Here is a 26,748-nt window from a genome sequence, read left to right as displayed (position 1 = left end):
AGAAAATCAACAATGAGGTGCATGCAATTCGCCGATTGACTTTCAGAGACTTGACTTGCGGAAGAGGTTAGCATCTCAATTGGATCATGTCATGACATTTTGACTGAAAAATTGAACAGCATTGAGTTGCAGTAATGATTGTTCCTCATTTGATGACCAAACATCAGAAAGAATTTACAATGGGCATTTGTCAGCAACTTCTTGAACAAGCTGATGATGATGAAACATTCATGCAAAGGATCATAACAGCAGGTGAAAGTTGGGTTTGTGGCTACAGCATTGAGACAAAAGTTCAATCATCATAATGGATCGGCAAAGTGATGCTCTGTTTTTTCAATTTTAATGGAATTGTGCATTTTGAATTCTTGCCTCAAGGTGAAACAGTGATCTGTGCGTACTATCAAGGTGTTTTGTAATGGTTACATGAAAAAATCCTTGTGAATATTTTCACATAAAACCCATGGTTCTCACCAGTGCACTTGCACACTCAGCTTTGTCAATTTCTCAGTTTTGTGCCAAAAATTAGGTAATTGTCGTCCCTCAGCATTCCTACTCACCAGACCTGGCTCCTTGTAATTTTCTCTTATTCCCAAAATTAAAATAAGTAATGAAAAGACGCCGTTTTGAGACCGTAAAGGGCATTTCAAATGAAGCTATCGAGGATTGCTTCGCAAAGTGGAAACACCACTGAGAAAAGTGTGTGAATAGGGGAGGAGAGTACTTTGTAGGGGACAAGGACCAATTATCTGTAAAATTAATAATAAAGATTAAAAAATAAAGTTTGGTTATCTTCTGAACAGACCTGATGCATATATATATATATATATATATATATATGGAGGTCTTTTATGAATACTTTTTCAGATGCTAATGATCCAGACAAATACACTATATGTCATTTATTTAATCCTTTTCGAGGTGCAGGTAGTGTACCTTACTGGGTTGGTCTTGTGGTTAAACTCGTCATCGCAAATCAGCTGATTTTGAAGTTGAGAGTTCTAAGGTTCAAATCTTAGTAAATGCAATTAGTTTTATATGGATTTGAATACTTTCTTATGGATGCTGGTGTTCTTTTGGTAGTTTTTTTTTTTTTAGTTGGTGTGGGGGAATACCATTTACGTACGGCCCAAAGGGGCAGTCTTGAACTCACAACAGGTTCTGCAAAGATGTTATTAATGGCATATGGTATACCTGCACACTACTCACTAAACCTAACCACATTACCTGCTGCCCTCCTGGGGCCGGATCTGCAATTAAGTATAACTCAGCCCCAGGAGGTGCCTTTGAGTGCGGTAGGATCAAGAGTCGCTGTGTGTCATCATCACTGCTCATCTACACAGGTGCAGACATATGATGACTCAGCAGAGGGCTGTCCATTCTCCCCATGCTCTCCTGTTCTTTTCTTCACCTTCGTCTTGAAGGACTTTCTCCAGTCTTTCCTTTGTCTTCCTGTAGGTATTGCAGGAAGACGAAGGTATTGGGTGAGGTATTGGCAGGTATTGGGTGAGTCACAGTAATTTCATTATGAGGTACTACAATCAACTGCCCTGTGGCTCTCTTTATTGTAAACAGCACATATTTTAGCCTCCTTACATTGGGCGCAGCAATGTCCTGGATGACCACAGTTAAAACACAAATCCATTCTATCAACGCCTCTGCATTTCACTGACTCATGTCCCCTCTCTCAACAGCATAAACATTGATCTTCTGCCTCTCTGATGTGGGCCTAACAGTGGACCCATCCGATCCTGATTCAGGACTCGGTTAATTTCATCGCAGGCTCTTTTGTAGTTGACCTGAGATTGTAAAAGATTGTACTTCATTTACATTTATACATATCCTCATTCATCCTTTGAAGTAATACCTTACAATGGTTCCGAAGGCTAAACAGAAAAAGAGAGGGGATGCAGGCAGTGTGCATGACTGTAAGCATACCAGTTGTTCAAGTGTTTTAACTGATGACAATCTGCAGACGATAAATGAAACACTTCTTTGTTCTCTAAAAAGTCTCTTAAAAAACTTTCTAACCAGATTGAGCTATCTTACAGAAGTGTTCATAAGCCTACCAAAGTTCTAAAATTACATCCGTATCAGATTAATGTAAGTCATCAGCTCCAAAACTTTTCCAAACTTTTTATGAACAAGGAATATTCAAGCTTCCAGATTGTTGGCAACATTGTGTAGATAGAGCAGGAGGCTATACAGAGAACTGATGAAGGTATGAATTGTGTATATTATTAATCAATAAATTTATAAAAAAAACAATTACTATTTATATTTGATTCACTCTTGTAATAAAAAAATTGTTTTAAAGTGGAATTAATTGAATGATTTAAGATTTTAAAGGAAAGTCATTGCTTGCTTGTCTAATTTATGAAACTTATTATGTTTAATTTCAAATTGGTAAATAATTTTTATACTTCTTGAAATTTGTTGAGGTTGATTTTTGTTTAATGACATAATTATTAGTGGGGTAGTATAGAAAGTGATAAGTGTAAACACCGTTAATTCTGTTAATGAATCTAATGATTAATCTACTTTTTATTGTCTAACAGATTTTTTAAGCTTTTCCTATTTTAATTATGTGACTGATTTTTCTAACGAGAAATATAAATTACTTTGATCTAAAAATAAATTATAAAACGTGTTTTTTGACATTTCAGTTCTCCTTTGAACAATATTTAATGCAAAAAATAAAAAATTGTTCTTTTCTAGCTTGAACTAATTTTAGAAATTATTTTTTCTGTCACACCTAATATAAAAAGTGATGTTACTCTTTTTTTTATTAAATTTATTGATTATTTCAGTTTAGATTTATTAATTATTGCCATTTTTATTTCCTTTTTTTTCAATCTGTTTTGATAGATTGAGAGTACTACACATTCCACATTCACCAATGTGAACTTTTTAATCATATTACTCACAGTCATAAAGTGTAATCAGTTAATGAAGTGTCTATGAACTAACTATGGTGGAAGAACACATTAATTAGGTCCCAAGGAAGTAAGGGGTTTGTTAACCTATTTGAATGGTGCCAAATCCACCACTGGAAATTGTCATAGTGTTAGTTAACTAAAACCTATGTTAAGTGGAAATTAAAGAAAGAAGCCCTTCTTAGCACCCACTTTACTTTGGCTACAGATTCTGCCTAGTACTGTGTGTGATTTCTATGTTATAGCTAGCCCTTGCCAAATAGTGTGATAGCTGTACAAAATGAGTCACAAGTATTGTGTAACTAGAGAGGTAGGACTTAGAAAATTAGTTAGATCTTTTTTTTTATTCTAAAATATTTTTAAAATATTCTAAAAAATACATGCATTTTTTAAAATTTTTATCTATTTAGGTAGTTTAATCGGTAGTGCGTCTGTGGATAAGAACAATCCAGGTATTATAGATCTTGCTGCACAACAAAAAATTTATCGCAGTGTTGTATTAAAAGATTTAATTGATTCTGAAAGGGCTCATCTCACTGAACTTCAAGGATTAATGCATAATTTTTTAATACCTCTTGAGAAGGCTGACATGTAAGTACCAGATAAAATTTTTAAATTTATTTAAAGAAAACAAAAAAAATTTACTGACTATATTTTCTTGCGTATGACACCTTCTTTTCTTTAAAACCAGCATAAAATTTGTGGGTGCACATGACATTCAGGGATACCTAAGTTGGGAGATACATATATATAATGTCTTCTCACTTTTTTCTGTATTGTGAAATATATATATATATTTTATCAAACATTTTTCCACTATTGAATTATGTATACCAGGTATGTAATTATGAAACCGGAATTTTTGAATAGAAAATACACGTTTATTGTATGCAAATGATAAAAAATATTTTATTCGAAATATTGTCATTGGTAGCTATACATTTTTCCCATCTCTTTGACAATTTATGAATGCCATGCCAAAACGTTGTTGCTCTTTTGAAACAAACCAGTCATCAAGCCATTTTCATAAGAAGTGAAGCACTGCTCAGCAAGTGCGTGTCAATAAATGCTAGTTGGATAGAGCCAAGTTTGATGAGTAAGCTACATGTGAAAGTATTTCCCAACTGAATACATCAGTCGTTTCCTTGACCGGTTTTGCTGGGTGGGATGGTGCATTATCATGAAGCAAAATCACTTTGTGTTGCCTTTTTTGATATTCTGGTTGTTCTTCGCGTAGTGCTTGATTAAAATTGATCATTTGTTGTCAGTAGCATTCAGTATTAACAGTTTTGCCAGGTTTTAGCAGCTCATAATCGATCACAACCTTCTGATCCCACCAAACACAGAGTATTGTCTTCTTTCCATAGCGATTTGGCCTTGAAATCAATGTCGATGGTTCGCCAGTTACCCATGATTTTTTACGCTTAGGATTCACGAAATATATTCACTTTTCATTACCTGTCATAATTCAATGGAGAAATGACTTTCTTTTGTATCTGGCGAGCAGCATTTCGCAAGTGGTTTTTTGGTTTTCTTGCTGTCTTTCATTCAGTTCATCTGGAACCCTTTTTCCCATCTTCTGGATCTTTTCCATGGCTTTCAAATGCATGGAGATTACTTCTCATGTTACATTTAATTGATCCGCGAGTTTTTGTTGCGTTTGAGCGTCATCCTTGTCCAACAATGCTTGCAATTCAGTCTTCAAAGGTTTTTGGTAGTCTTCCATGTTCTTCGTTTCTCACTTCAAAATAGCCACTTTTGAATTTGTTAAACCACTCAAAGCACTGTGATTTACCAAGTGCATGCTCACAGACAAACATTCGATGTGATCTTGCAGCAGTTTTCTTTAAATGGTTACAGAAAATCAATGTTGTTTGCAAATCATAGTTTGTAGGTACAAAACTCTACATGTACAACGCTAATTAAAACTGTTAAAGAAAGAAAATGGCGCCAGGGATGTGGTATGATGGTAACTACATTGACAGCTAGGGCCATCTATGGGCAAATTCCGGTTTCATATTTACACACCTGGTGTATGTATATATATATATATATATATATATTATGGTAATTCATGTGTGTTAATGGTGCTTTCTGAGCTTATTCTACTAGTGAAAATAATGAAAAAAGTATATAAAATCTGTCCAGAAACACTCTTGTTAGCAAGTTTTGATTAGCAAAAGATCCCGCTGATTCTTGGATAAAGAGTGAAATAAAAGCATACTGAAATTCTAGGAACTCAAATTAAGGGGTAAACTTGATGATTTCTTATGATTTTTGACCTGACAAATTGAATAAAATAGCTTTCAGAATTTATCTCCAGTAGTTTTCATAATATCAGACGTAAAACAGAAAGGTTTGTTGTCTAAGAACATATTTTTTATGTTTGTAATACAAAAACTGTGTTAAATGACTAATGAATGCATAAAATCTATTATCAAAACTTGTAGAAAATGTAATTCAGAGAAAATAGATATAAAATGGTCCAATTAAAAAGAAAATACACGTTCAAAAAATTAGATTTTATTACTTACTCCTACTGTATGAAAACTTTTAAATGCTTTTTTAAATGCTATCAACTACAGAAAATGAACTACATACAATTGATAGTGTTAAAAAAATTAAAATGTAATTGATATTTAATAAAGTTTATAATAAATTTTAAAAAATGTGTCCTACTTCAATACATTTGGCTGCATGCTTTTGGATTGCTAGCATTGCTCTCCGTAATTCTGCACGACTTTCCTTAATTTGCACGGCAGCATCTATAATACAAACAACCAACTCGTCACAGGTATGAACTTTTTTCTTACACAGAATACTTTTCATCCAACCCCACATGCAAAAATCCAGTGGTATTAGATCGGATGATCTTGGCGACCAGGTGTGTAGCCCACTGTAGCCTATCCATCACTCTGGAAATGACTCATTAATAACTCTGCTAATATGAAAAGTGTTGAAGTGCGCCATGGTGCTGAAAGTGTTATTGTAAGCAAAATAGTTGAAATTATAAAATCTTCATTTGTTTAATCTTTTTTCCCAGTAAGACACACCATGCACCTTTTCGGGTGTGCATACAGAGGGGAGAACACATTAATGTGAGTAAATATGGTATTATTATTGTTAACATGTATTATCTGTTATGATCAATATTTTATCAGCTGTAGTTTGTGAAGATTCTTAGCTATTATTTAATAAAAGAAATCGTGTTTGTGTTTTCATTGTTGAACTATTGTTAAAGAATCGTATCTGGAAAGAGTATTTCATGTTTATTTTAGCAGAAAGTTTCAGAATATCATATCTATAGAGAGGCATATATTGACATAGGTATTCACATGATTTTGGTTAGAAATCATGATTAGCTGTTATTTCTACATATTTATCTTTGATTATATTTGATGAAATACACATTGTATTTACTGAACCATGTTGATTAAACACACATTTATACTACATATATCTCCAGGTAGAAGTGGGAAAATTTTATTTTACATAATTTTCCTAGTTAGTGATAATTGTATAAATTAAATTTCCACTTATCAACAATTTAAAAAGTATAAATCCTAGTACTTTTGGAGTTGTTACTCCATTTTCAGGAATTTTCTAAAAGATGTTAAATTAATCAAATCAATAATCATTTTTAAATTAAACTGTTATGTTCATAATAGTCGGTCATCAAGAATAAAATTAATTTTTACGTCAATAAGATAGTAACGTCATGTTTGTGATATATATGATAATATATTATTACGAGGGTTATTTTTTTTTCAAGATCCGATTGGTTGCAAAATAAAAACCCGCGCAAAAATCGGATGAACCTTTGCGCATATGTGTTGCACAGCGTCTCTAGTATGGCCTTCAATCATGCCGCGTCACTTCGTTTAGTTCTGAACATGCAGCTAGCACGTAAACATGTCTACAACAATAGCATCTCCCGCCAAGTGTGAAGTGCGTGCGGTAATTCAATTTCTTCAGGCTGAGCGGTGTAATGGAGCTGAAATTCATCGATGAATAAGTAATGTGTACAATGAAACTTCAATGAGTGACAGCAAAGTGCCACAATGGTGCAGGAACTTTAAAGCAGGACATATGTTCATGATGCAGGTGGTCAGGGAAGGAAGCGAGTGTCAACCGATGATCTCGTTGAGCGAGTGAATGAGGCAATTCGAGAAAATCGTCGTTTCACAATTTCTTTATTGAGTGAAATTTCTTTATTCCTGAAATTTCAACATCAGCTCTCTTACACCATTGTGAGTGAGAGACTTCAGTACTGCAAACTGTGTGCAAGATGGGTTCCCAAGATGCTGTCCAACCATCACAAAACAATGAGAATGGACGCCTCCCTAACGTTTCTCCAGCGCTACCACAATGAAGGAGAAGATTTTTTGAACAAAATTGTCATAGGGGATGAGACATGGGTTCATTTCAAAACTGAAGAAACAAAAGAACAATCCAAACAGTGGATGCATTCTCATTCTCCCAGTAAATCAAAAAAGTTCAAGCGAACCTTCTCCAACAGAAAGTGTATGGCTACTGTGTTCTAAGATCAGAATGGAGTTCTCTTGGTGGAATTCATGGAACGTGGCACGATCATCACTGCAGCCTCATACTGTGTGACTCTTCAATGTCTACAAAGGGCAATTCAGAATAAGCGGAGAGGAATGTTGTCATCAGGGATTGTCTTTCTCCATGACAGTGCTTGGCCGCACACTGCAGCTGTAACAGAGAAGCTCCTGCAGCGTTTTCGTTGGGAAGTGTTTGATCACCCACCATACAAGCCCGGACTTGGCTCTATCCGATTTTCATCTCTTTGCTCACATAACACGCTGGCTAGGTGGACAACATTTTGGGACAGACCAGCTAGCTGCAGACCAGCGTAGAAACATGGCTGAAAACACAGGTGGCTCCGTTCTATGACGAGGGTATTGGAAAGTTGGTACCACGCTACGACAGATGTCTAAATCGGAGTGGCGACTATGTAGAGAAATAGCGTAACTATGTAAGTACTTGTTACAAATAAAAAATTGTTTATTTTCACTGTGGTTTTAATTTCGTGACGAATCGGACCTTGAAAAAAAAAATAACCCTTGTATTATAATATACATTATGATAATAGTCGCAAATTTTTTACAAACATGACGTTACTGTCTTATTGACATACAAATTAATTTTTTTCTTGACAATCGACTATTATGAATATAGTTTAATAGATTATTGATTTGAATATAAATTAACATCTTTTAGAAAATTCCTGATGATGAAGTAATAGCTCTGAAAGTACTAGGATTTACACTTTTTAAATTGTTGGTAAGTGGAAATTAATTTATACAATTGTATTGATACCAATGGTGCCAAATGCTTAGTAAATTAGTGATAATTATTTTACTCATATCAGATTCAGATCAGGTTTTAGAGTAATAGTAGCATTCGCATTCTAACAGTAAAAATGACTATATAATTTACCAGGGTCATTCAGAATGTAAACTGGAATTTTGCTGCATTGAGGAGGAGGACTGAATGTGATGGGCGCTGTGGGTAGTTGGATACATGTGGAGGCAAGCAACTGGCCAACCCCACCCTTAGGTATCGTTCCCATGTAAGTAGCAGAATATCTGTGCAGGAGGTACCATTGTTCATTGCACAATGAATTATCAGATTTCTTGCCTACGAAGGTGTTAAATCCTATGAAATTTTCAGAATTGCTACCTTTTCAAAAACTTAAGTTTTCAAGACAAAAAACTTTCAAAGTTTTTGAATTAGGCCAAAAAATGTTGAAGTGGCTGTGATTCAGTGGAACAAAAATCACGAATGTCATCCGCAGACCAGTGTCAATGATGGCAACATTCAGGCTGTTCATGACCTAGTGGAAGATGGCCATCACTGAAGTTGCATCAGAGGTGGGCGTAAGTGTTGGGAGTGTACACACAATGTCAGACCTTGGAAATAGCAAAGTGTTGGTGAGGTGGGTTCCATGTCTTCTCAGTGAGGCATAGAGAAATGTCTGGAAAGACGTCTGTTTGCGGCTTCTGAATTGCTTTGAGAAAGAAGGAGAGGCTTTTTAGTATTGTAACTGTGACCTGCAATGAAATGTGTGTCCAGCACTATATCCGAATGCAAGTGAACAAATATGGTGTAGTGGAAAAGTGAGGAAGGGGCACTGATCAAGGTCAAGAAACACTTGTCAGCGGAAAAGTTCTGGCAGCTGTATTTTGGGACTGAAAAGGTGTGCTGCTGATTGATTTCCTGCTTAAAATAAAGGACAGTAAATGCGACATATTTCTGCTGCTTATTGCAACAAACGCCAGCAACCAATTCGGAACATCCTCCATCTCTATCCAGACAACACATGTCTGCATACAGCAGCTCAGAATTTTTATAAACTTGCTAAAATTCATTGGACACCTCTTGAACATCCACCGTACAGTCCAGACTTGTTACTGTGTGATGAAAGAAAGAACCTTTAGGAGGGGAAGATGTAAAGGTGATGCTGCAGTCAATCATTATGTGTTCAATTTGCTGTTTGGAGAGCCATTTTGTTTTTTTGTTTTTTTTATGAGGGTATCAGGAAGTTACCTACCTGTTGGAGAAAATGTATTTCTGTTGAAGGAAGAAATAATTTTTAATTTTATTTAATATCAATAAAGCTTTATAAAAATATTCTGGTTTATATTTGAATGACCCTTGTAGTATGATTGCATGTTAGTTCTTTATTATTTTTAATTTTGTTTCTGTTTTTATTATGTTTATAATTAGTGTTATACAATATGTTCAAAAGTCCCTTAACGTTTTAATGGTTCAATATGAAAAATCTTTAATTTTGAAGCACTTACTAGGACTTAGTAACTGTCATCATTGAAACACATCCAGACAGATGGACATTAGTTTCTTACTTGTCAGGCTTCTTATTTACTCATTAGTTTCTTGTCAGGCTGGGAGATTCTTGACAGCAATGCTGAAAGCGTATGAAGTGTTAGTTCTCATTCATTAAATGTTCTCGTAGTTTTAGGTTTTCCATCAGATTTTATTCTTAGGAATAAGCAGCAGCAACAACATCTCTATTCTCAAGAAGATATTGATGTACAGTTTGAACATATACAGGGAGGTTGTAACTGCACATTTATCTTACATTTTTTTTATTGATTCATATTTTAAAACAGTGATTAAGATTTTATTAATAAAGTAACAGGTAAGTAAATCATTATTTTTGTTTTTATGTTGGTTATTGCTGATATTGGTCAGCAGTGAATTTTTTGTATTAATCAGCTGATTATCAAAACATCCCAACAGTGGTGGATGTTTAACTGTTAAGAAGTTAATAGCAAATAAAGAGATTTTTTATTTGCTGAATTATTTTATTACTGAGTAGGGAACAACTCAGTAATTAATATGTGAGATTTTAACTAATGTAAAGTTATTTTTAATTAATGTTAAGATATTCATGTTTTGCAATTTAAATACTTCTTTTATTTGTTTGAAATTTATGTATTTTTTAATCTTTATTATTTTCAGAATGAAGAATTCAGAATATAGCCAGCTAATTAGTAATCTACATGAAATAATTGATTTACATGATGGACTGTTAAATTCGTTGGTTGAAGTTGCCTCATTCCCTGGACCTGAACAAAGGGTTGGTAGAGTTTTTATAACAATTGCTCCTCAGCTTAAACAAGTATTAACAAAATATTGTTGTAATCATCCTCGGGCTGTATGTGTACTTGATAAATACAAGTAAGTATTACCATTTTTTTAAAATAAAAGACTTGCTTAGTAGTTATATATACTGTAAGTTAGTAAAATGTTTTTTATTTAATTTGATGAAAAATTTTCCTCTTTCTATATACTTTCTATATTTTTGAAATTTTGGTAAGTATGTGTTATCCTTTGTGGTCAGATAACATATTTAAAATTAGTCCACTGGGTCGGGTAGGCATTTTACTTGTCAAGTCAGAATTGTTGCACACTCACGTTCCTCACAGCTTGGATGGCCAACAGTACTGACCACTCAAAACATATTGCTATAGAAACAGTGTATTTCTTTTGTCTGTAACCTATCAGACAGCCTTTTAATTAATTGTGTATAACATTTCCTGTGATGGCAGAAAGGCTCCTGGAATAGACGGAATACCTGTAGAATTACTGCACAGTGCAGGTGAGGAAGCGATTGATAGGTTATACAAACTGGTGTGTAATATTTATGAAAATGGGGAATTTCCATCAGACTTCAAAAAAAGTGTTATAGTTATGATACCAAAGAAAGCAGGGGCAGAAAAATGTGAAGAATACAGAACAATTAGTTTAACTAGTCATGCATCAAAAATCTTAACTAGAATTTTATACAGAAGAATTGAGAGGAGAGTGGAAGAAGTGTTAGGAGAAGACCAATTTGGTTTCAGGAAAAGTATAGGGACAAGGGAAGCAATTTTAGGCCTCAGATTAATAGTAGAAGGAAGATTAAAGAAAAACAAACCAACATACTTGGCGTTTATAGACCTAGAAAAGGCTTTCGATAACGTAGACTGGAATAAAATGTTCAGCATTTTAAAAAAATTAGGGTTCAAATACAGAGATAGAAGAACAATTGCTAACATGTACAGGAACCAAACAGCAACAATAACAATTGAAGAACATAAGAAAGAAGCCCTAATAAGAAAGGGAGTCCGACAAGGATGTTCCCTATCTCCGTTACTTTTTAATCTTTACATGGAACTAGCAGTTAATGATGTTAAAGAACAATTTAGATTCGGAGTAACAGTACAAGGTGAAAAGATAAAGATGCTACGATTTGCTGATGATATAGTAATTCTAGCCGAGAGTAAAAAGGATTTAGAAGAAACAATGAACGGCATAGATGAAGTCCTACGCAAGAACTATCGCATGAAAATAAACAAGAACAAAACAAAAGTAATGAAATGTAGTAGAAATAACAAAGATGGACCGCTGAATGTGAAAATAGGAGGAGAAAAGATTATGGAGGTAGAAGAATTTTGTTATTTGCGAAGTAAAATTACTAAAGATGGACGAAGCAGGAGCGATATAAAATGCCGAATAGCATAAGCTAAACGAGCCTTCAGTAAGAAATATAATTTGTTTACATCAAAAATTAATTTAAATGTCAGGAAAAGATTTTTGAAAGTATATGTTTGGAGTGTCGCTTTATATGGAAGTGAAACTTGGACGATCGGAGTATCTGAGAAGAAAAGATTAGAAGCTTTTGAAATGTGGTGCTATAGGAGAATGTTAAAAATCAGATGGGTGGATAAAGTGACAAATGAAGAGGTATTGCGGCAAATAGATGAAGAAAGAAGCATTTGGAAAAATATAGTTAAAAGAAGAGACCGACTTACAGGCCACATACTAAGGCATCCTGGAATAGTCGCTTTAATATTGGAAGGACAGGTAGAAGGGAAAATTTGTGTAGGCAGGCCACGTTTGGAATATGTAAAACAAATTGTTGGGGATGTAGGATGTAGAGGGTATACTGAAATGAAACTACTAGCACTAGATAGGGAATCTTGGAGAGCTGGATCAAACCAGTCAAATGACTGAAGACAAAAAAAAAAAAAAAAACATTTCCTGAACCTTTTTTTATGTTTCCCAATGCAGTCTTTCAACAAAAGACTGGTCTCCAGGTCCTGTGCAAACAGCGCAGTCTTTTGTAAAAATAAAAAATGTTCTTTTGTTAAAAGACTGCGCTGTTTGCAGTGACAGAAGACCTGGAGGAGAAAGAAAACGAAACAAATTTTTTTGTAAGACTTGTTAGAAACACCCTGGATTACACAAGGGCAAATGCTTTGAAAAATATCATTCTGAAAAATAAACCACGATCTAGCTAGCAAGTTAAACAAATGTGTTGGACAATTTTCTTATACTACAAAGTGTCTTTTTAAATATTATTTTATTATGTTATTCAGTAAAGTAAAAAGTAATCAAAATTATGTTAGCTATTCTTTGTGTCAATAAAAAAAAAAATTATATAAGTACTGATATTTTTTTAAAATTAAATGCCTTATGTAAATATTTAGGAATGAATGAAAAACAATTCCAAGCTGGTGGGCAGAGCAGTCAAGATGGCAGCTGAGCCAATAATGACAGGGTAAATAAGTGGCCAGTCCTGCTGGTCGTTCGAACTGTGAGCACTGCTAGTACTGTAAATATTCCGAACTGACTAAGAGTGGGCCGTGGCCAACTATACTGGCCATCCCACCACAAAGGGTTAAGAGATGTTTCATTAGTCCTTTAGTGGTAAACTCATATGTTGCAGATGTAATGCTTCAGTTCCTCCATTATCAGATCATAATAGTTTTCTTTCTGCTTGGTGCAGAGAGTAATGTTTGGAAACAAACTACTCCCCACATGTGCATTATTATTTTTGAAAATGCTAACTTCTCTATAATCTTAACTAGAATTCTATACAGAAGAATTGAGAGGAGAGTGGAGGAAGTGTTAGGAGAAGACCAATTTGGTTTCAGGAAAAGTATAGGGACAAGGGAAACAATTTTAGGCCTCAGATTAATAGTAGAAGGAAGATTAAAGAAAAACAAACCAACATACTTGGCGTTTATAGACCTAGAAAAGGCATTCGATAACGTAGACTGGAATAAAATGTTCAGCATTTAAAAAAAATTAGGGTTCAAATACAGAGATAGAAGAACAACTGCTAACATGTACAGGAACCAAACAGCAACAGTAACAATTGAAGAACATAAGAACATAAGTCGGGAGTCCGACAAGGATGTTCCCTATCTCCGTTACTTTTTAATCTTTGCATGGAACTAGCAGTTAATGATGGTAAAGAACAATTTAGATTCGGAGTAACAGTACAAGGTGAAAAGATAAAGATGCTACGATTTGCTGATGATATAGTAATTCTAGCTGAGAGTAAAAAGGATTTAGAAGAAACAATGAACGGCATAGATGAAGTCCTACGCAAGAACTGTCGCATGAAAATAAACAAGAGCAAAACAAAGGTAATGAAATGTAGTAGAAATAACAAAGATGGACCACTGAATGTTAAAATAGGAAGAGAAAAGATTATGGAGGTAGAAGAATTTTGTTATTTGGGAAGTAGAATTACTAAAGATGGACGAAGCAGGAGCGATATAAAATACCGAATAGCACAAGCTAAACGAGCCTTCAGTAAGAAATATAATTTGTTTACATCAAAAACTAATTTAAATGTCAGGATAAGATTTTTGAAAGTATATGTTTGGAGTGTTGCTTTATATGGAAGTGAAACTTGGACAATCGGAGTATCTGAGAAGAAAAGATTAGAAGCTTTTGAAATGTGGTGCTATAGGAGAATGTTAAAAATCAGATGGGTGGATAAAGTGACAAATGAAGAGGTATTGCGGCAAATAGATGAAGAAAGAAGCATTTGGAAAAATATAGTTAAAAGAAGAGACAGACTTACAGGCCACATACTAAGGCATCCTGGAATAGTCGCTTTAATATTGGAAGGACAGGTAGAAGGGAAAATTTGTGTAGGCAGGCCACGTTTGAAATATGTAAAACAAATTGTTGGGGATGTAGGATGTAGAGGGTATACTGAAATGAAATGACTAGCACTAGATAGGGAATCTTGAAGAGCTGGATCAAACCAGTCAAATGACTGAAGACAAAAAAAAAACTTCTCTATAAGAATTTAGACAATGGTCCTATACTAATATTTTCTATTATTCAAAAGTTATCACAAGATATTTAATAAAAATTCTGCAGTATAAAAAAGTAAATAAAAAAAAAAAAAAATGTATTGCAAACAATGCTTTGAATTAATTTAATATTTTCAATAAAATTAAATAACATTTAGATGATGCTGTAAAGTTGTTTTTTTAATTTTTAATAGGCAGGAATTAGGTTCGTTTATGGAATCAAATGGTGCTGCTAGTCCTGGGTTACTGGTATTAACTGCTGGTCTTAGTAAACCGTTTCGTCGTTTAGAAAAGTATGCTGGTATGTTACAAGAACTCGAAAGACATGTTGAAGAAAATCACATTGATAGGGGAGATACACAACGTTCTGTTTCAGTCTTCAAAGATATTGCGGTAATAATAAGTATATACTATTTGAATTCTTTTAATATAAATATATTTATGTTAAGTATATTTATTTTATCATCTATGAGTTCATTGTGAACAGTGAAGGCAAAGTAATTATTGGAGAAGAACATTTATTTTTGTTGAATTTGTGGAAGATTGATTGATAATAAAATTAGCACTGATTATTCTATTCTGTGTTTCATACCTAGGGTTCTTGGTTTGGATCATAATCACATTTGTCATTTTACATGTTCTACAAAAAATTTTGCCTATCATCATCATGATAAAAAAGTAGTGTACTTGTTATTTGGTATAAATATTTTTTTTTTCTCTAATATATATCTTACATTACAAGAAATAGAGAAAGCTGTAACAATAATTATTTTGAGCAAAATTTTATGGAGGCCATGAATTAAAATTTGTCAAACTTAAACCTTCTTTAGAACTAAATTGATTGTTATTTTGAAACAGATTGATGTCATCTAACCAATCATCTGCTGTTTGATTCTGTTTTGAAGTGCCTGCTACAGGATTTTCATGACTGTTAACAGTAATCGCCCTCCATTTTGCATTAGAATTCACCACATCTTGAATTCACTTGGTTTTTAGTTACCATATTTAACTTTTCTTACCCAGTCTGTCCTGTCATATCTTGTTTTATCCACCTGGTTGAATAATATTTACATTGACTTTTCCAAGTCTGCATTTCTTAAGGATTCTATTAAGCCTGCCTTTATGCTTTTATGAATTATTAGCAATGATAAGCATATGCATGTATTATTACTTATACTGATTGGTCTAAATGAAAGACTTTTGTTCATTTATTGTAAAAGATAGTTTTTACTTCTTTCTGACTTTCCTGTAATTTGATGTTTTAGCTAGGGATTGTTAGCTTTACTGCCTTTCATCTAGCTTGTTATCATGCAGATTTTGCGAACATGGAAAGAGGCTCATCAGTAAAAACTGGAAGGTTGAGTAGTATGGTGCTGGTGGAATCAAATTTCATTTTAGAATTAAAATTAGATTTTAGATTAGAATTTAGAAACTGGCTCACAATTCATTTGTTTTCTGAAAAGGTAAATTTACTTGATTATTTGAAAAATAATCAAATTTTCTCCTTTTCCCAGGTCTAATTCTTTGATGATGATGACCTCATCATTTGTTTATTCACATTTTTGTTTATGTTTTAGTGAGCAAGGTATGTGTGTCTGTATAACTTTGAATGTTATAGAAGATCCTCAATGCTAATGGTAATTTAAAGAAAATATTTTAGTACGTAGTAGAGTGTAAATCTAAGTTGTAGATTTTATTATTGTTGTTGTGAACCTGGTTGTGAAAGAAGATTCAAACTATGTAGAAAAGGTGAAGTCCTATAGATTACTTTAGTGCTAATATGGAACTTGAATGAAGTATTATATATGCCTTGTTAAAAAATAAAAGATACAATAGTTGTGTGTATTCCAAAAAATAAATAATTCAAGTGTGGATGTTAGTAAATATTTAAAAATCCCCTGCTAGTAGCATTTTCATCTTACTTTCATAACTAGCAATTTAGTAGAAGCAAATTAAATAAGAACATAATTTAAAGTGAAATAATTATATGTTGCAGTCATTGTGTTCAGTTGTACGCCGTCAGAAAGAAATGGAATTGGAGGTAATCAGTGGTGGTGTACGAGGTTGGGAAGGTGAAGATTTATCATGTCTTGGTGAAATTATACATATGGGATCCGTAGCAGTTGGTCCTGAACATCATGACCGTTATCTTGTATTGTTTCCTTCAACATTGTTAATGTTGTCTGTTAGTCATCGTATGAGCGCTTTCATTTATGAGGTGTTTTTTTTTAATTTTGTTTTGTTGATATTGCTATTAAATTGGTATTTAAAAATCAGCTTTTCATGAGATGTTATGAAAATGAATAAGAATCAAGATATATGTACTAACTGAAAATTTTAATTAACTGCAAGTTCTTTTTTTTGTCCAGCCATCTTTGTATGATGAGAAGATTGATTTTTCTTTAGTCTATCTTTTCAGCATTTTTAATATTCTTATTAAACAAATTCCTTTATTGTTTATTCATTTTTTTATCTTTTTATAGAAATGAAATATATTGAATTATGCTAGTAGTTACATAAATAGTAAGTTTTAATGAGTTCAGTTTTACAATAGATATTACATTAGTATATATTTCATCTCATCGTGGTTGTATAGGCATTTTTATTGTAAATATTTTTTCTATTCAATTATAAATTTACTTTTTTCTATTTTTTAAAATGTGCAGCAGTTCAATGTATAAAATGCTTCCATATTAAATAGACTTATCTGTTTTTTTTTATGATTGCTGATATGCCTAAAGTAAACCTTAATTCTAGACCAAGTACTTCAGTTAAAAAATTGTCATTATTCATATTAAATTTTGCCGGTCTATATATTAAATTTAATAACAGAATAATTATATAGTGAACACAGAGTTAAAAATACTATTCTTGCAAGAATTTCTAGGGTCTGGGTCAAAAATTATTCTAATAGCTTTCTAATATACTGAGTTAGTATTTTATTGATCACTAAATAGCTCTGTGGAATAATCCTTCACATTGTTTGAAAGAATGATCTAATTGTTTTAAAATTATTACAAACCTTGTATTTTATCTCTCTGCATTGAAACTTACAGAAAGGTATATTGTCAATTGAATCTTTTTAAGTGTTATTTGGTAATTTGAAATATTTATTAAATTCTTAATTTACTAATTTTGGGATTTTGATTGCATATTCTCAATCTTGGGTTGTATTATCATATAATTTTTATCTATGGTATCTTCTTAACTTCATTGATGATAGCGTGTGAAGCTTTTGTGAGATTGAATATTTTATTTTATCTGAACTACTGGTACTCATTTGCTGTATCTTTCCATATTTTCTTCTTTATTTTGCTTAATTGCTTTCCTAAATGGATTTTTACAAATTTTATATTGTATCAAAAAAATATCAATTTATATGTTTCATGAAATCGTAATATCTTTTCTGTATTCATTTCTTTTTATCATCTTTTAATGGAATGAGGCTTTTTTTAAAGCAATATTCTTCTTTCCCACTTACCTTCAGTACTCTGTACGGATGTATATAATTCCTTTTTAAATCGGCCAATCAAGTATTTTTAAAAATTTACTTTAATATTGCTAGGGTTTTATATGATTTCAGTACCATCTAAAGTTAAAAAAAAAGTCTTATTTGTAGAGTATTGTAGAGTAACTTCCTTCTTGTTTATTTTATTTATTTATTAAATATTAAAAAAAATATATAAATAAAAGCAGTTGACATGTATAAAGAGGGAAGATCTTTAAAAAAGTTATTTTATAAGAATGTCAATATTTTGCTTTTCCATTGAATATTTTTACATTGCAATATTATCTTGATAAACTTTGTGTTTTACCAAAGTATGATGAAATAATTGTGTGTGAATACAAATTATCGCAAAAAAAGCAAATAATGGCTACATTTTAGATGTTTCCTAAGTATTCTAGTGTTCTGTGGGTGTGATTTTCCTAATCTAAAATCAAGAGTAAAAGTCTACATATTTCTGTCATCTGTTAACAGAATACGTTCATGGACTGTATCAAACAACTTATTTTTATAAATAATTTATAAAACTGAGGTCTGGCATACTGATCATCAGTCCTTTTATATCTCTTCGTATGTTTAAATTAAAAATTGAAGAACACCATTAAATATGTGGATCAGGGGTTAGATTCATGAAAAAAGGGTAATTGAAATCATGAAATGTAGCAAATGTAATTGGTGAAATTATCAGCTTAAGTAAGAAGGATTTCACCAACCATTCTTGTAGAAAAAAAATCATTTGTTGTTAAGTAGATTGTGCTCCTTTGTAAAAGAGTTTTGTTATAAACTACTGAAGTTAAGGTTTTAGATTAATGATTCTTCAAATTTATAATACATTGTATAATAGGTTGTAATTTAAAAATTATTTTTTCTAGGGTAAATTACCTTTGGCTGGTATTAGTGTTAATAAATTGGAAGATACTAATGATACATTTAAGAATGCTTTTGAAATTGTTGGTAAGTATGATATAGAGTAATATTAATTTGTCTACTTATTAAAATATAAAACAGCTTTAAACTGGTTCACTGTAAAAATAGTTGTGCATGTGCACATGCTCATGTGTAGCTCCTGGCAAGGATTTTTAGTATTTTTCAGCTCTTCATTGTTAGAAAAATAAACACACTTCAATTTGGATTCTTTTGTGTATAAATTCTGTGAGTATTGTGGTACATAATATATGAATAAGTGATTCTGCGCACCTGTTTCTTGGCCACTTAATGAAACACTGTATTAAAGAAACTTATGACATTTGCTACAATAGATTTTTCACTAATTTAATCCACCAGCTTAAATAATTGAGAGATTATGATAATGGGAAATGTTTTGAGAAATTATGAAATGTTTAAAAACTTTTCAACGATCAGAACTTCTAAAAATTGGCATCATGTGGATCCACATGACTGTTTCTTGCAAGAACACTTAGCGACCATGTTTTTCCCAGTTAGAAGGATCATGCCTCTTACTCATGATTGTTGAATTTTACGAATTTTCACTTACATGGAAAAAGATGATGTTTTATTTTGGTATAAACTATAATAACAAATACTTGAAATAGTCTTTGCACAATTATTTATTTAAAAAATAAACTAAAAATTAATACTGTTGTAAAGTATTTTATTCTTGATCACAAAACAGATAGTATAGACAGGGGTCTCCAAACTACAGCCCATGGGCCAACACTGGTCTACGAGCACCACTAATCCGGCCCGCGGACATGCCTGTTATTTGGCCTGCCATAGTTTATTTTGATTACATTGTAAAATTTACAATATAAGTAAATCATACAAAATAATAATAGATGTTTTTATTTAATGACCAATTAAGAAACAAAATATGACTGATGTACATAATGAAAGTAAACATGTTAACTGTAACACTGGGGAAAAAAAAGAAATTTTTTTTGTCTTGGGAAGAAAAATATGTGATTCTGACAGTATTTTTTCCCCTGAATTCAAATATGATATCAGTTTTTCACCATCATGCAAGGTTTCTGAGAGACAGGAATTTATAATTTCAAACGTTTAATATTTTCTGCATTGTTAACTACACAATATTCAAATATTTGACCCACCTAGAAAGTAAGGAATGACAATTTTCTGCTGTATTTCGCCTGTGGAGCATTACTCTTGATGGTCCAACAATAATCTGCCAGCATCTTAGGATTCCATTTGCCTTGATACCTCTTTTCTATAGCTGAAATCTCCTGGTGAAAGTGTTCTCCATTCTCATCGCTCACTGTGCCAAGATTTTCTGGGAAGAAATCTTGGTGTGAGTGCAGGAAGTGTATTTTTACGGACAAATTTTTATAAGATATTATAAGATCATTAACATCATGGTAATTTTCCGCCTTTTGATTTTTCACAAAGCTTTGAGTAACATTTTTGAATGCTTGCCAAGCGCTTTCTCCAGTGGATTCAGTAGTTCCTCAAACTTTTCATCATGCATTAGTGACCGTATTTGTGGACCCACAAATATCCCTTCTTTTTTTTCATTACTAATTTTAAGTATATGAAACCAGGAGTATTGTCTGTGGCCTTGATGAAATTCTTCATTAATCCTAGTTTGATATATAACTGAGGTAGGCACACATTTTTAGGATTACACAGTGGAGGGGTGGATCATGTTTCACATTTTCTGTTCAGGAATGGGTGATTTGTGTTTAGGCCATTCTTTCAATTACCTTCAAATCACCACAAATATTCCATTCTTACACTACATATTGAAGCTTTTCCAATATAAATTTAAAGTTTTCATATAATTCTTTCATACTAGCAGAGTGAACCACAGATAATGATGGAAATTTATTGCCATTATAGAGAAGCACAGCTTTTAAACCAACTTTAGAGGAATCAATGAACAAGCGCCATTCTGTTGGGTTATATTCATTACAAAGTGTCTCCATAAAAGAAGAAATAAATGTTATTACAAAGCACTAAGCCATTTTCTTCAGAAAAATAGTCTTCAAATTCAGAATGATGATTATGTACATATCTTTGTATTCTTTTGAAGAAGATTCTATCCTTTCAGCCAGGAAGCAAGCATTTCAGACTGTTTTTTAGAAAACTTTAAATTTTGTATGAGATCATTAAAGTTTTCTTGATTTAGTAAATGAGGCTCAGTTGAAGTGCTTTGTTCAAAAGTTGTATCACCAGAATTTTCCTTTTTCTTTCTTACTTCCATCAGATTCTTGCTCTCTTATTCTAATGTCATGTTCTGGAGACTTTGGTATGTTCAGTTCTTTGTAGTGAGGAACTGGTCTCATTGCAGATTGCAAGTTAGGGTATACCACTGTATGTTTTGATGTTGATGTAATCCCTTTAACATTTGTTAAGCAGAAATTACAGTCAGAGTGATCTTTGAGTTCCCTCCAAATCATAGGGATGCTAATGGCATATGGCATTTTTCCATGCAGTGAGAAGCCTAGAATACAATAAACAACATATATGTGGAGTCCAGACTCTTGTTAAAAGCTTTTATTTAACTCACTTTAGGAATAATCAAATCTTGCAACTGCTATATCTGTTGATCTTTCGTATGAAAATCAATGAAATTTGGTACACGTATATAACTTCAATGTGTAAAAATAAATATTTTTACTTTTTTAAAAGCTTTTATTATTAGTCTTAAAAAAATTCAAAAAAACCAAAAAAATTACAAAAATATATTTGATTACATATAAAAAATTATTTTTTAAAAAAAGCTTTTATTTAACTAATATTAATATTAACATTAATAAAAAAGGAAACAAATTAGAAAAACCCTCTAAAAAGTAAAAAATAAGAATTAAATCAAATTGAGAATTTTAAACAAAAAAAAAAAAAAAAAAAAAAATATATATATATTAACAAATATAAAAATGCACTGAAAAGTAAAAAATAAATTATATAAATATCTAATAAATAACCAATAAATAAATGTAATAATTATTAAATTTTTTTGGTCTCTGCATTTACACCCAAAATAAAGTTTATAACCTTTTTTTTTGCTAATGGAGTAAAGATTTGCCTTTGGGACTTGAGCGTCACTTCACCACATAATAACAAAAATTATTAGGATGATTTAAACTAACTCTAGGCGTTTAAACACAGGTTGTTGTACAGGTTCACATCTGAACCTGCACAACAGTAGCAATGCTATTCTCTGAGTTAGCTCATTTGGTTCTATCATATTTACATTGCTCTAGGAGCCTTGACAATGGACAAAAAAGTTTTAAAATTAAAAAAAAATTATAATAACAAAAAACTGCAATAAGTACACCTGTTGGTACTCATAAGACAAAAATCATGTTGACCAGTGTTATCTTTGACTACTATAATATACAGGTTAAAAAACAAAATTCATGGATTATTTTGTTTAAAAGCTGTCCTTTCCACCTATTATAACAAAATATGAGAAAGTATACCTGAGATAAAGTCTGAAGATGGGCCAAAAATGATTATAAAAATTTTTTGACCAAATTTGGTGATGGATTTCTCCTGACATATAAGACTCTAATTGCTTTGAAACAGTAGGATCCACACATAGTCATTCCCGTTTTCAAATTACAAAGTCTCATTCCGATTAAAGAATTAGATAAGGAAATATGTAAACTAAAACTGTGACTTCCAAAATGTTGCGACAATTGTTTTATCACCAGCCCCATCAGAGTTATTTGGAGCCAAAATTTGAATTAAAAAAAAGATCAGTTTTCAAAAATTCATATAAATTTAGAGTTAAGTGTATCACCATTAATATTATTTGTGGCAAAACTACTAAATATACCTACATATAAAAAAATAATTCAAACTGTGTATGCCATCCCTGCCTCTTGAAAAAAATTACCAAAAATGAAATTTCATAGTTTTTCATGTTCAACTTTATTGGTAATTTTCTCATAGAAAGAAGAGAGATAGGTAAATAAATCACTGGATCAATCTTTACCTTGAGAAAATATGAATAAATTGCTTATTGTTTTATCCTTCCAGGACCAATAGTGTTTTAGTTATGATTTTTTCCATAAACCCTTACAATCACAAAAATAGGTGTGTGCACTGTAACAAAAATGGATGCCGCAGGTAAACTGCTTAAATTAAAAATTAAAAAAAAAAAGTTTTAAGGTCCTGAGACATCTAGTGGGTAAGTTGTAATTTTTTTTGAATTGGTCAACCAGCCACCCTTGGATCACTGCAAATGTAATTGACCCTTTTAGTTTTATGATCGTTTTTAGTTTGTGGCTGTGTAGCCAATAGGGCTGCGTTGTTAGTGTAAGGCTTCTGTTTAACAGTAATTAAAAAAAAAAAATTGGTGTTGCACTCTTATGTTGTTGAGTTGTGTTGTGTCGTATCAGTGATGTATTTTTCCATGTTCTTGTTTTACGTGGTCCAATCTGCCATTAAAGTTAGAGTGAACTGGTTTTGGGGCCTGTGCACCTTGATGTTATGCCTAATGTTGTTCCAAGGTATGTAGGAGTACTCCTTACGAGGGTGGTTTTAGTTGGTAGTCTGCTGGTAGCAGTCAGATAAGACCATCAGCAGGAGTCCCTTGAGACTTAGTGGAGGAGTTAATGTGGTGGCCCTTAGATTAAAAAGTTTGGAAAATCTTGATCTAGACAATATAAGTAAAAATGTTGAAAAAACAATTAGAAAAAGAAATATAGAACTATCAAAAATGCTGAACCCAAAATAATTATTGATTTTGAAAATAAATCATTAAGAATTAAATTTCTTGTTACAAAATATTTATATTACTTTGATGATTGCAGGTAAGTGGAAAAAATAAATCCCAAAATAAAATATGAAAATATAACATGCAAGAGAGAGTAAAATAGGGAGAGAGAGAGATTGATTGATTGATTGATTGGATGAATAAATGTATGTTGCCTGTATTTATATGAACAAAATTGAGATCTATTAGCAGCAGCACTCTTGTAATAAATTAATACAAAATTTTCATTTTAATATTACAATAATGTAACAAACATTACACCATATACATAGTTATTTTAGTTTTTTTAATATGCAGTTTAATTAAAATAATTCAATCATGACTACGGATGCGGGATCCCACAAAATTACTTTTCTGATAAAATTAATGTAAGGATACATCTCATCTTAATATTCTATACTAGGTGGTTTATATTATAAAATTTAAAATCACAATTGTTTTACGGCATATTTCTTGCCAGCTGTTATTTAAAATAATACATAAAACTCAACTTATAATGTATTAATGTAAATTAGTTGCTACAAAACAGATTTGGGTATGGATCTATTTAATCACATTCAGTAAACTGCTAAATATACCTTCAAATATGAACCAAATCCAGATTCAGAAAAATAGCAATGACACCTTAGAATATGTAAAAGGATTGTATAATACACATTATTCTTGCTAAAATTAATTAGACTAGGAATTGTAAAATTCTTATTTCAGATTTTATAAAGAATTTCAAATTTTAATATCTTCATATAATCTTCAGACGTGTACAAAGGAAGACTCATGAATAACCAGAATTTTCTAAATATTCATTAGGTTTTATTCAATATGTTGTCAGAGTAAAGGACCTAATTACTGTTACTGCAGATTTTTGGAGCAGCACTATTTCTTTTTATCTTCTATTAAAATTTTTGGTTCATAATTTGTCCAAAAGAAATTAATTCTTTTTGCATGATTCTGTTAACATAAAAACACATCAACATGTGTTGTAATATTGGTTCAGCCTGTCTTGTGTTCCATGAATTTTGGGTTTAGCATTGATTTTATGTTTATTTTATTTCTGGATCATAATTATTGCACCAAAACTCATTACACAAGGTCAGCATAGGTCACAAGGAGCATAACTGTAAAAAGATGTACGAGTGATTTCAAACTTGCTCCCATGAATTGCAATGAACATTCAAGTAATTTTGTATTTTATTCTCTGTTATAAACAAGAAGAAATGCTGTAGAAAAACATTTCATTTTCAAATCTTTATATTTGCTGATATTAACAAGAAAAATTCTAATCATCTCAGAAACCTTATCAGCAGTTTGACAGTGATCATCATTGATTGATTTGTCAGAAACATTTTCAAGATTTCTGTTATTTTGGTTGTTTGAAGAGTCTACAGTTATTAAATTTTCTTCAGAAAATCAGGAGATTGTATGTTTCATTCGAAATGTAAATACTGGTTTCGTACTTGTCTTACATTAAGTTTTTTCCTGAAATCCTTGTTGAAGCATTAAAATAATTTCAGCAGTTGATTTCCTTAAAAGAAGACAAAATACACAGTCTTTGCTTTATATTATCAATTATTATAAAAATTATGAACTTCCATGCAGAAACTAAGAAAGAAACTACAATATGCTGTAATTGTATAATAATGCAAAACTGGGAATTATGTTAACTCACTTCATAGCAGTTACAATACCTTGCATCATACAGATATATCTAGTTTTTATGCCACATTCATTATTCAGATATTTTTAGTTACCCTTCATACAAGTTTTTCTGAGAATTGAATGATTGTAGTTTTATTTTCCCTAGTAAAAATTTATAATATTTGCATCTAATGCCTACTTTCACTCAGATTATAATTATACTTGCTTGAACGTTATCTAACTGCTCAACAACAGTGATAATATGTTGGAATGATTATCCTTTCAAAGCTTTTGATGGTTATTCTATCCAGATTTTTAATTAATCCTTTGTTTGGATGAGACATTGCTCTCAGTCATCAATCAGTTTCTTCGACAACTAGTAAGACAGAAATACCTAGACCATTAGAATTAAACCTCTTAGTTTTCATTCCCTAAATTTCTAGAAAGATTTTTTTTATACAATTATTTTTAAGACATTTTATTTTTTTCAGGACCAATGATAGAAAAAATTGTGGCTGTTTGTCAGACAAAGGAAGACCAACAGACTTGGGTAGATTTAATTCGACAACAAATTCGCAGTATTCGAGTATCTTCTCCGTTACCTTCAACCCCTGCTCCTCCACCACATTCCCCAGTAAGTCCTTATGCAAGATTAGCAAGGTATTTTTCACGGCTTGTACGCCGTGGTATACTGACTAGGAAAATTATAAAAAAACTTTTATATAAGCAGTATATTGAAAGGGTTAATACAGATTTCGTTAAAAGAAGACATAGCCATAGAACTGAATGTATCATTTATCCACAACATGCTGTTAGAACCTGGTTATCATCTGGCACATCCACTACTGAAACTATATCCACCGATGTTGAAGAGACTAAAAATGATAATAAACATAATGATAGTGATGATGGAGATGATGATGATGACGACAGTGCTGATGATATATTTTATAAAATCAGTAAATTGGCAGGAAGTCACACTTGTGAAAATTGTGATGATGACGATGATGATGATGCTGGCAGTGTAGCTAGCAGTAGTTTTGGTTATATCAAAGGGGGTATTTACCGCAGCACTCTTACTATTAATAAACTTGATGTCCCTGATTTATCTAGAATGGATAGTAAAACTGTGATGACAAAATCGTTAAAGTCATCTAGAGATGGGTTTAAATCTACTCATCAAAGCCTTCCTTTACAGACCAGCAGTACGTATTATAATAAGTTTCCACATTCCTCTAGTTTTGATATCCCACCGAGTACTATAAAAAGTGCCGAGATCTGTAAAGAAAAAAAAATTCATCGAACTTTTAGTTATCAATATTTACA

The 26,748-nt window shown here is 31.9% G+C and overlaps 1 protein-coding gene across 3 annotated transcripts in view; it reads left to right on the top strand.

Moving 5' to 3' along the window:
• RtGEF (Rho-type guanine nucleotide exchange factor) overlaps positions 1-26,748 on the top strand; it is a 138,318-nt gene that overhangs the window by 53,763 nt on the left and 57,807 nt on the right. For all 3 annotated transcript variants that reach the window (XM_075355424.1, XM_075355426.1, XM_075355427.1), the window contains 6 exons: positions 3,344-3,524; positions 10,443-10,661; positions 14,776-14,974; positions 16,578-16,799; positions 18,959-19,040; positions 25,914-26,056. In XM_075355424.1, coding sequence (XP_075211539.1) covers positions 3,344-3,524; positions 10,443-10,661; positions 14,776-14,974; positions 16,578-16,799; positions 18,959-19,040; positions 25,914-26,056 — 1,046 coding nt within the window. The remainder of the gene's footprint in view (positions 1-3,343; positions 3,525-10,442; positions 10,662-14,775; positions 14,975-16,577; positions 16,800-18,958; positions 19,041-25,913; positions 26,057-26,748) is intronic.

The sequence above is a fragment of the Lycorma delicatula genome, chromosome 2 (assembly GCF_047948215.1).
Source record: "Lycorma delicatula isolate Av1 chromosome 2, ASM4794821v1, whole genome shotgun sequence".
NCBI classification, from domain to species: Eukaryota; Metazoa; Arthropoda; class Insecta; order Hemiptera; family Fulgoridae; genus Lycorma; species Lycorma delicatula.
The sequence above is the reverse complement of the archived record's forward strand: the minus strand, read 5'-3'. Positions and strand labels throughout refer to the sequence as shown.